A 12,121-nucleotide genomic window follows, 5' to 3' on the forward strand; every position below is an offset into this window, starting at 1 on the left:
CTGATGCTCACCTCACCTCACCTCACCTCACCTCACCTCACCTCACCTCACCTCACCTCACCTCACCTCACCTCACCTCACCTCACCTCACCTCACCTCACCTCACCTCACCTCACCTCACCTCACCTCACCTCACCTCACCTCACCTTCCTCCCTGTGTGCTACTTCACTCATAAGCATCTGTGCACAAAGAAACTCTCCCCTATCTTGTGCAGCAGGTGCTTCTAATACTAGTTCTAAGAAGTTGGAAGTGAAATAGCTGATTATATTAGTATGATAATTTTGTAATAATTGTACTTTGCTGTCTAATGTTGTTCAAATTATTATTTGTTCTTATAATGGTTGTTTTATTGTGGGCTGTTCTGTGAATATTAAACGCATCTTCTTTTTTGGTAACAAAATTTGCATTTCCCTGGCTGTCCCTTTATATCTTACAGTTGACCAGCAGAAAAGAAAAGATATCGGTGAAAAATGTAATTTAAAAAGTGTACATCTAATAAGAACCACCCCATGCACTGGGAAATGAATTTCCATCAGAATGGGCAACTCAGTCCCAGAGCAGACTGTGGTACTAGTGAAAATCCAAAAGGAACATTTCTGAATTTTTTTTCTCCAGTTTCAGATGTTCCTATTCAGTACTACTACAAGCTGGAATTAATTATTTTAAATACAGTACCCATAATAAGGATTATTCTATAGTTTACTTTGAATATCCTTTAAATATGTCAACATTGGTGATGGCAACACTCTTTTCTGTGATAGAAACTCATTAAGTGCCATATAATTTTAATTTGACAAATTTGAAACAGAAAAGACCTACATAGTAAACTGTTAAGAGCTGGTAGATTTCATATGGTTATTCCTTATTTTTAAAAAGGTTTGAATGAATTAAGAAGCAATTTTGCAAAAAAGCACTCAAGAAAAAAGACATAAATTAAGAGAGATCTTGCATCTACTTCAGCTGAATCAAGAGAAGCATAAGTTTTTTCTCCTCCTTATCATGTGTGTGAATGTGTGCAAGTACAAGCACACACATGTGTAGAGTTGCCCTGTTGGTAGTCAGGGGTCATTTAACAGAATAAAAGCAGTTGAAATGAGTTTCCTCCGAACCAGAATCTGATACATTCCTGGAATGGTTCTTTCTGATATGTCAGGTTGAATCAATACCAAAATAAATCTCCTGCATTTGGTCATTGTTACTCTGCTGTCTTTGTGATTCCTGAATAACTTGAACCTGAAATTCTCATTCCAAATGTGCTTGGTTATTACTGATTTCAAGGTCTTTGTCGCACAAAGCTATGGAAGAATCATAAGGTAAATTGTATTAGTGTAGTGAATAAACAGGATTAGCTTAATTAATACCCCCCACCTTTTAATTTTCTAGTCCTAAAAGTATTCCATGTAAAAATCACTCGTTCCTTTTTTCCAGCTCTACCGCTTTTATTAGATCAAAAATTACAACGAACTGCCTTTCTATAGACATAACAAATGAAAAGGGCTGAGAAGTGTCCTCCTGGCCCTACGGTGTCCTTCCTCCAGTAATACTTCAGGCCAGCAAATTTCCATTCATGCTGGAACAATAGCAAACACCACATAACTCTTCTGGTTATGTAGGAAAATCTCCTTTCCTGGGAGTTGCCCTGTGCTCAGGTAGCTCCTAGACAGCTCTTATGCACATTCTGCCGTACCTTCGTTTCACAGAATCGCAGACTCACAGAACTGTAGGGGTTGGAAGGGACCTCAAGAGATCATCGGGTCAAATTTCTACCTCCTAGTCTCACCTTCTGCCCTATAACACTCTCCCTCTGCCTTACAAAAAATTCTAAGCAATGTGTAGCAGCTACAAAAGGGAAGCTTTTTTTTTTCTTTTTTTTTTTTTCTGCTACTCAGGCTCAGCATTTTTAACAATGTGTAGCGTGGAAGAACAGTCATAAATGAATGTTTATTTTACTAGTGTTAGAGATATGATTGATAACAACCATCAAAGTTACCAATACAGTTTTTTAGATAGTACTTTATATTCTTTGCTTTTACAAAGTTACCAAATTACAAAATTTTATATGGAACCATCTCTTAGATACTTTATCCCAGCAATTATGGTTATATTTATATCTGAATGACTATTATTATTTCATATAGTAGTACAACTTTAATTATATGTGTGGTATGCAACCTATCTCCATGACCACTCTGTTGTTAAAACTGTTTGTCTGCGTTTTTTCCCAATATAGTTGACACTAGTTGTGGCTAAAGAGGCTGTCGCAGTTGTATGTATGTTAGACTGCAAGCACCAAATTTTCATATATATATTCTCCAGTGCAATCCTTTTAGACCTGCAGGAAAGCAGACAGGGAACTCTCTGTTTCCATCACGGAGTTAAACATTTAACGTCCATTTTTGTGTTCTTGGCCTCTACTAGCTTCCTCTGCAAGACAAAATGGCATTCCCTCATGTCCATTACTGTTTTCTTGGCAAATCTACATGCTGCTAACACTGCTCTGCTAAATCATGGGTTCTTGTTCACTGCATTCGTAGACCCCCAGGGCCAGATACTGGCTCCTGCTCTGGCAGTATGAATAGCTTGTAAAATTTTCTCAAACCGGTACCTGAGGATTGCCTTGCTCTTACACCATTCTTATTCTTACCCTCCCTGCTGGATGGCATAGCTTGGGATCATGTTACAGCAGAAGTGACCTGGTAAGAATATGGTTATCTTCTTCAGGGTACCATTTCAAGGGATTTTTTTAGGCAGCTGAGGTTGAAAGCAGCCCTGATGTTTGTTATTGTAGGAGTTAACTGAGTCAGAGGTAGTAAGAAGGTTAAAGATGGCACTAAGGCCACTTCAGGGTTTGCATCCTGTCAGGTATACTCTATGGAGTACCTTTTAAATTTAAAGAAATACTATTCTATTTAACTTTATAACGACACCATTTCATATATATATATATATATATAAACATAAAGAAGAATATCAATTCTGACAGGAGGAATGGCTACATTTCTGTATAATAACTAAAGCAGATTCAACAAAGAAATGAAGTATTAGTTTCATTCGCTCCTGATTCTAATGCTTGTGCACGGTGAAGCAAAAAATAAAACCTTCCATTAAAAACGAGTGTCTATGAATGCCACGTAGGAGTACTGCTGATTTTAAGACCTATGGGCTGTATTTGTTAAGGGATTTAGACATGTAGAAAGTAAGAGACAGGTGTAAGAGACACCTGATTTTGGATGATGTAGAGCTTCTAGTGTGGTTCTGACTTTGGTACCTTGTCTCCATATGAAATAAACAGAGGTTCCTGAGAAAGCTGTCCTTGGCAACACGTGTAGCTGCAATCAGCTAGTGCAAGGGACAGAGTCCTGCCAGGAACTTTGCTCATCACAAGGGATTACACCCACCTATTTTCCTGACAGTTTCTTTTCAAAGGTATGTAGTTATGAACTTCTAAGTAGAATCACAGAATCACAGAGTGGTTGAAGTTGGAAAGGACCTGTGGAGGTCATCTGGTCTAGAGTAGTTCCAGCCCAGCTCTCAGCATGCCTGGAATGCCCGATTGGCTGGGTTGCTTTTGGTCCACTTGGGATCTGGGCAGAGCAAGCTCCCATTGTCCAGATAGGGGAAGAGTGATTGACACCTTGCCATAGTCACCACATGTTGCTCTAGGGAAAAAGTTCCTAGCTTTAGTTTTATCTCCTTTTGTCACAGAAATACCAGAGGAACTCTGCTGTATATGGTCAGTCCCTAGCCCTAGAGCAACCAACTGTGTTATTGTGTTGTTTTGAATGCTTGTCTTGGAAAGGTTCAGGCAGAGGTATAGTAGGTGCCCAAGCATGATGCGGCCCAATGTTCTGACCCAGCATGCTAAAGAAATAATCAATTGTATCACTAAATAAAATGAGGCCACAGTATGGGGATGTACACCTTTTCTCGTTGGAAGCCAAGAGTCTATCCCTCTGGAATCAGGAAAAACTGTGGAAAAAGTCTAACATTTTTTCTTAGTTTTTATTTAAGATCTAATGTATGTATAATTGTAATTATTTGTTTATTTATTTATTTATTTATACAATTTGTAAACTGAGTTTCGGCAGGTTTCCCTTTGTTCGTTGTTCAAATATGTACAGATTTTAGAATATGACTATTCAGGCTTTACTCTTTATCCTCAAATTTTACTAGAAGTAAGCATATAATGACACAGACATGAATCCTTTTTCTAATGTTCATGTCTGTCAGTCAGTTTAATGTTCTGTCTACATATAAAGGTGTCTGTATCCTAGTATAAATAAGGCTCTGTACAAAAATGCTTTGAATTTATGTGTGTTGGCTTCATTTTCAACATATTCCTCTGTGTTAGTCTTTCTATCTTTAAAGCAGATTTTTGCCTTTCTGTCTACTGTTCTGAGCTCACTGTCTGGTATTTAAATATTGCCTAACTAAATGAATTCATGTTCTCTTGTGCGAATACATGATGTGTTCGTGCAAATCTTGAAAGCAGAAGAAACAAAGTGTTTTATCAATTGCATGAAAGTTGCTGTTAATACTGTATGGTAACTAGTTTTCAGTGTTTGGTAGAATTTGATTACATTATATGCCTTATCAATATAATGTATCTAAAAAAATTTTTTTCTCATGTGAATACTGAACTTATTGCAATATTAAAACAACAACAACAACAACAAAAACAAAAACATAATAAATGGTCACAACACTAAAGTAAATGTTGTGCATGTAAGTAAATGCATGTTCATGGAGAACCGGAATAGCTTACTTAAGCTCTGATAGCAGAAAATAAGCCAGCTATAATTAAACAATACTTCCAAACAGTGTTGTCAAAATAAGGAAATAGAAGAGAGAAGCCTAAAGTGTAAATGTCATGTCAAAAAGAGCAGTGTCAATTTTTTTGTGTGTCTGTATTTTCCCCCATGAAATTCTCCCAGGTATAACAATCTTAATTATATTGATCTTTTGGGATTGCTGATAAAGTTAGACAATAATGATCTGTGAGATGAGGGGCAGCTGTAACTCTTGCTTGTATTTTTTTCCAAATTCTTACAAATATAGAGAGAACAAAGTACAGGTAGCATAGAGCTCTTTCCAGTAATGCCCTCTTCTCTGAGTGTTCTTTCACTTATTCATCTGTACATTCCTCAGCATACACGTACTTTATTTTTCATAAATGCTAGAAGAGAATTCTTTACAGAAGTCTTCTCTAAGTCATATTTTATGTAAAAAGCAACTAAGGAGGATCAGCGTTTTAGCTGAGCGTAAAGCTGGTTTGATTCTGAAGACTAGTGCAAGCCACAATGCCTTTTTTACTGATGCTGTGTTTGATCTATAAACAATTCATATTTCACCTTAAGGAATGCTTGCCTAAATTTTAACATATATTTTTGTTCTGTCTTTAGTTTCTTTGGCTTTTATTTTCCTGAAGTGTGGACATTTAATACAAAATAAGGCATGATGTCCACCCCCTTCAACATTCTTTCAATGGTGGCCAGAGAAACCACTCTTTAGAGATGTACTCCATTTGCATTATAGTTTTACTGTAGCCTGATAGAAGTTTTGCCAGGCTGCACAAAAATTTGCCACTGGCTGCTTGGATTGTGTTCAGCATCAGATGTTATAAGATAGCCTAGTAGTAACTGCTTATAAAGTAATGCCAGTGAAACAACATAGGCAGATAATTGTGCAAGTGCACACAGTAACACCTGTGTGAATAAAAGATTAGCCATTATCATGTTCATTTCATATGAGTAAAGACTGAAACATTGACATTTAACTAGCTTAAGTATATCTAACTGGTCTATTGTAATTATTAATTATTGAAACATAGAGATATTCCATCCTTGTTTCTGTTTCTTCCCCTCTGAAAATACGGTGCTCAGTCTTGTAGCCCTGCACATACACATGGCATTTGTGTGAGATTGCTTCAAAATACAAGTTTGGCTCATAAAATCATCACAGATTATAACTTCTTATTTTGATGTATGTGGTATTTGTCATGGACTTGACGTGAACAGAAGAATTAGCTGAATAGAAGAGATTAACAGTCTTGAGTAGTTGAAATAAAGAGTAAATTTGATGAAGTAATGTTGTTACTTCTGAATCTGACTTTTTAAAGAGAAATTTGATAATACACACCTTATTATGCACTGCTTCCTGAATATATAATCTAACTTTCTGAACAGAAAATATATTTCTACATTTGCCCCTTACCTTACCCCACCATGAAGTGGGAAGACTTCATTTTTCTTTTATCTCCAGTGGCAAAAAATTCCTTGATCATCACTGATCCTACTGCTGTCTTTTATAAACATTTCTATACAATTTCAGAACGTGTGTTAGAAATTGACTTTAGGGAATGTATTAAGCTTGTGAGACTGGCAGGTTCCCAAGTTTAATTCATAGTCTGCAGAAATATGGGATATTCATTGCCGTTCTTTTTCTACTGTTAGGATTTGTATGTGTGTGTGTGTCTGAATTTATCATTTAGTTCATACAGAAAGTAGGGTCAACACTGAGTAATTGTTTAAAATTTACACCTCAAGCTGCTTTTAGTTTGAATTTTCTCAGTCTCAAACAATGTAGGGTTACATGAACTTAGATCAAGAATGGGTTGGTCCTCTCTGCTCCCGTTTAAATGTGAATTCTTGACTTCAGAGTTGACAACAACAGCTTTCTCATCCTGTCTTTTCCTCCTGTTCAGGTTGTGTTGTGTGTGTGCGTGTGTATGTATGCGCATGTGCATATTTATATAAGCTTATATACCACTGTTCTCAAATATATTATTTCTGGCAATACTATGAAAGGGTGATTGGACAGAAAAAGTGCTTAAGAGTCTCAAATATATTTCAATCCAGTCTGCCTGCTGCTCTGTTTTGCACTGAGTCAAGTATTTTTTTAAGCTGATAATTGAAAACCTATCTTGTTCTTACAGAATGGTTTTGCTGTTGTAAGGCCCCCAGGCCATCATGCTGAAGAATCAACAGCCATGTAAGTACCAGGGAATATTGCCCATCTTGGAGCACTAAGGTTACTGGCAATCACCTGTGTTGTGCATGTCTCTGAAGAACTGTAATTGTTAGCAGATGACTGAAAAGGCTTTCTAGGTACTCCCAGAAGCAGATTTATGGCCTCAGAGATCATATAGCATTTTTTTTTAATGCTCTGAACATTATTTATAGCTGTTTTCCTGACTGATTTGCTTTCTTATTTCTGTTCTTCCCTATTCCACAGGGGATTCTGCTTTTTTAATTCGATTGCAATTACTGCCAAATACTTGAGAGACAAGCTGAATATAGGGAAGATATTGATTGTAGATCTGGTATGTATTCTTGGCAAGCATCGCACTTTCAGTGCATCTAGATAAAAGATAATGAATTTGTATTTATATGTCAGACCTTCCTGCTTTTAATACCTACAAGTAATAAAGGTGTGCATTTCCTCTGATTTTGGGAACTCATTAAAGCCAGGATGGCAGTACTGAAGCCATAAACATCTATGTTTCACTTTAATGGTGTTAACTGCAATTTAATGAGAAGAAGGCACAGATCAGGGCAACTTTTATGGTCCTTAAATGAATTGATACTTCCACCGTTAAAATAACCCTACAGAACCCAAGTTTACCTTTCCCTACAGAATACAAACTTTAAATAGTCAGATGTGCTTTAAAGAATGTTGTTGCTTTGGTAACCAAATTGGCCACTTCCCCCAGCTAGCAGTGATTCGACTTGTTGTGTAACTTCAATATTATTAAACAAATCAACAGGTCATTCCCCCTAAGAAGTTTTCAATTCATGTATGCCAGCTTTTGATGGTTCCCTGAAGGAAAGCTACATGATTAAAAATCCACTTCATTGGATTAGTCTTGTATTCTAATAGAAGGCATTCTTACACAATGCTTAACAGTTTTAACAAATGGATTATTTAAATGCAGATGACATTTGGCATGTTGTCTATATTATTTTCATGAATAATGAATTGGAGCTCTGCCTTGCACTTAAAGGATCAGCCCAATGTACAGCCCAAGGAAAGTTGAATGCTGATTTATGAGCACCATTTTTGTTTTCTTACAGTTCATGAGGAGGTGTAATAGGGTGTCTGACAAAGCATAGACAGGAAATGAACCCTGGCATCAAAACCTAACCTGTTACATCTGCACTTAATTAATTTTTGCAGGTGATAAAAGATTTAAAGACAAAATATGTTAAAGGGTTTTTGAAGTGCAGAGCTTAATAGTCTAAATCTTGTTCATATCTGCACTCATAATTAAATCTTATTGTGAAGTCATGGCCTTACCATCTAGCACTTTTGTTCAGTTAAACATGCATACTGGTTGTTGAAGAGAAGCAGAGAAAGGGCGAGTGTGGGAGAAGGAATGGCAGAGGAAAAATGAGTGGTAGAATAAGTATATGGGCAGGACAGATATTCTTAGGTTGTTTTTTACAAACATTTCTCGGAGTGTTCTACTATCACTTAGGGTCATAATTAAAAACTGCAAGAAACCAGTACTTGCGAAAAAAAAATCACTTCCACTGTTTTTGTAGCCATTTGCTGACTTGAATCTTACACTTCATTGAGTTTTACTGCTGTAAATGCTAGCCAAAAGTGAACTCTATGTTTATTCTTGTTTTTGAATAAAAAAAAAATATTCAGAGTTTTTTGTGAATGTTTCTAAGTCTTTTTTACTACAAGTGTTACATTCACCTAGTCAAGAATAGAAATCACTTCCATTTCACCTACACAACCAATAAGTACTCAGGAATTCAACACTGATTTTGCAAGGCAAGTTTAAATGTGCAAATCATTACCTGTGGAAATGATAACCTGTGAGGCTGCCTATGCTTACCCAGGAAAGTAGATAGGGAATGCTCAGCCTCTTTCTGATTCTGTTCCATTGGCCAGAATAACTCCACTGGTGAAAAGAGAGAAGTATATGGCTGATAAAGATTACTTCATTCCTGGAGCAATTGCAGTCCAGTCCCTAGCCTGCTCCGTGGTCAGTGCAATAATGCACAAAAAGTCATATGGAAAATTTCTTATATATAGGCAAACTGTGGATAATTCTCAATCCAGACTAAATGAATGAATAAATTAGTATTTATGTCTCTATGTCCACCAACAGATTTTTGAGCGTCTGAAATAAATAATGGAATTACAGATGTTAGACTTGGAATTAACCTTTAAGATTATATTTTGATAGTTACTAGCACAGCAGGACCCCATGCTGGTTGGCAGCTATACATGTTACTACTATGTTAATGTTAAATGTAATGTTCAATCCCATGCATTAAACTGTATTCTAATTACAAATGAAGTGTAGTCTTTGTAGCTGCTATGTGTTCATATAAATTCTTAACTTTTTAATTTTTAATCTTTCCTTTTTTTTTTCTACACAAAAATAAAAGATCTCTCTGTCAGCTTTTCTTTCCTCATTCTACCTTTGAATAAATCTCAGTTTTTGAACGGACTTATGTATCCTGAATACATTTGATGTATTAAGGGCAGAATCTAAACACATTTCCCACATGGTAACATCCACAGTCTTAAACAGCACATTCCTTTGTCTAAACAGAGAAGTTAATGCTCTTCAAAGTAGAGTAACCTTTGGTGGAATTAAAGTGTAGACAAGAAAACTAGCTTTGAGATGCAAATAATTAAGAAAAAAAAAAAAAAGAGAGTTCTCTTGTCATTTCATGGAATCACAGAATCATTTAGTTTGGAAGAGACCTCCAAAATCACCTAGTCCAACCTCTGACCTAACACCAACAAGTTCTCCACTAAACTAATTTGTTTTCTAGTCATTTGAAAACTGTTATAGCAAGAATATATCTATAACCCCAAATAAGCTAGGAAAATAAAGACTATTTAAAATCACAAAGTGAAGTACTCTTACATTTTTTAAACATGGTGCTTACAGATGTATCTATATGGCCAACATTGTTCCTCAGATTCTTGTTGCGTTCCTGGTCCCAAGGTTATCCATACCTGCAAATATGCTAGCAAGATCTGGGTCTGTTTTGAAGTAAACCAATTAATTCTGTCCCAGAAGAAAACTGGATGTTGTTCTGGGATTAGGCTGCATGCCAGCTTTGACTCCATTTGCCAGTCAAAACCTAATAATACTATGCTGGCTGCCTTCAAACCTCCAACACCCTCACACCAGTGTGTGCTACCTTGCACCCCCAATGTGTTACATTTAACCTTGCCATTACACAGTTTGGCTGTGACTTAATCCTTGTGTTACTTCAAGGACTTTCAACTGAGGAAAAAAAAAAAGGTAACTGTTATAATATTACCCCATATAAGTCCCAGAGGGGTCCAAGTCAAGCACGATGCAGTACAAATGAGACTTGGTCAATGTAGAGAGTCACGAAAAATGTTAGAGAGAATCATGGGCTACATCAGCTGGCAAAGAACGCATGCAGTGGGCACTGCTTGCTGTGCTGTCGGCAGCATACACCTAACTTGAATCTTCCTGGAGTATAGGCATTTTGAAGAAAATGTGACCATTGTTTTCTCTGATACTAAATTCAGTTCAAACCTCATAGTGTTTGTAAAATAAATAGTCTGGGTGATAATGTCACCATTTAGTGTACTTTGTCCTTTTGAATTCTGTCTTTAAGTCAGAAATTTTAAAGGGATCAGCTAAATGAGGAGAATCAACAATATCTATAACTTTTCAGCTTCTTACAAATCCCAGTGGAAAAACATACAATAAAGGCTCAATTTTCCTTTACAAAAAGGCAAGTGGATTTTCCATTTTCACTTGTAAAATTTCATGTGTGCCTAACTACATATTACAATAGTAGAACTGTGAAAACGAAAATAAAAAATATGAAAAGCCCATATTATCAGCCTTTATTATACAGATATACTGCCAGCATTTATTTTCCAATATTTTACTTAATGGCAGAATTTCTTTTCACTGGTGTTATATAATATTTGAAATATGGAGAATGGCCAAGGTCACTCCTTGATTGTTGAAGGCACCATCCTATCTGCCAGATGATTTAATAGCTAATGAGATCATATTCCTCTGTCTTCAACTGTTGCCGTCATGATTTTGCAAAAATGAAGTATGAAGTCCTTTCCGCATCTGGCATCTCTTTTGATGTGGATCTAACTGCTGAGGGACTGCTAACTGAACTGAATGTTTCAAGAAAGCCAATTTACTCAGCTGGTCACAGAGCCTTTGACCTCAATAGTGGAACTTGGCAAATCAATGAATACACTTATGTTTAGTGTTCTGTCAAGAATTGTGAAAAAGCTCTGTAAACCATAGATCCTTCTGCAAAATACTAGTTTGTAGTTTAAACATTAGTCTTTCTTCAGAGGCCAATGAGGCTAGTTAATTAAGCCTGAGGGGTTATGAACTGTTGGCAGTTAATAAGTCATAAAATTCCTCCATAAAACAGGATGCTAGATTCCATCACTGAGGCAAGGAGTACAAAGAGCTGGTGTATAAATATCTAATTGTACAAAAGGACTGGGATTTCTCAATGACTGCTCATCTGGAGTCTCCAGGGCACGCTCGCTATGGTTTCCTGATTTTTAGAAGCCAGTTTAAAAAATGAGTGCATTAAAGAGTAATTTGCCTGAAAGTTCAGGAAGTATGGGGTGGTGAAGGGAGGGGGAAAGGGGAAGACAAAAGGAGGGCAATGGAGAGGGAGAGAAACAGAGAGAGAGGGGGTAAAAGAGAGCAGAACTGAGCTCTCTACACTGAGTTGGACATTATTACATTTGTCATCTGTTTTCTTTCTCCTTTAGGATGTTCACCATGGCAACGGTACACAGCAGGCTTTTTATGCTGACCCCAGCATCCTGTATGTTTCCCTCCATCGCTATGATGAAGGCAACTTCTTCCCCGGCAGTGGAGCCCCAAATGAGGTTAGGTTTATTTCTTTAGAGCCCCATTTTTATTTGTATCTTTCAGGTAATTGCGTTGCATGATTACCCCTAATTTTCTTGTCCTTCTCTGGTTCTTTAAATTACACCAGATTACCAAATTGTCCACTGGGAGCAGGGGACCAGTGGAAAACAAGTGCATAACCCAGAGCAGTCCTTGTCAAACAAGGCTGTGCTGATCTGACACGTTGTTTGATGTTTGTTTCTCAAGAACAC

At 36.8% G+C, this 12,121-nt stretch overlaps 1 protein-coding gene across 1 annotated transcript in view; it reads left to right on the forward strand.

Moving 5' to 3' along the window:
* Nucleotides 1-12,121, forward strand: part of HDAC9 (histone deacetylase 9) — a 480,503-nt gene that overhangs the window by 365,618 nt on the left and 102,764 nt on the right. Inside the window, exons 17-19 of the mRNA XM_080581236.1 lie at nucleotides 6,936-6,991; nucleotides 7,235-7,322; nucleotides 11,768-11,933. Coding sequence (XP_080437362.1) covers nucleotides 6,936-6,991; nucleotides 7,235-7,322; nucleotides 11,768-11,933 — 310 coding nt within the window. The remainder of the gene's footprint in view (nucleotides 1-6,935; nucleotides 6,992-7,234; nucleotides 7,323-11,767; nucleotides 11,934-12,121) is intronic.

The sequence above is a fragment of the Anser brachyrhynchus genome, assembly GCF_964034855.1.
Source record: "Anser brachyrhynchus genome assembly, chromosome: 2".
Classification (NCBI taxonomy): Eukaryota; Metazoa; Chordata; class Aves; order Anseriformes; family Anatidae; genus Anser; species Anser brachyrhynchus.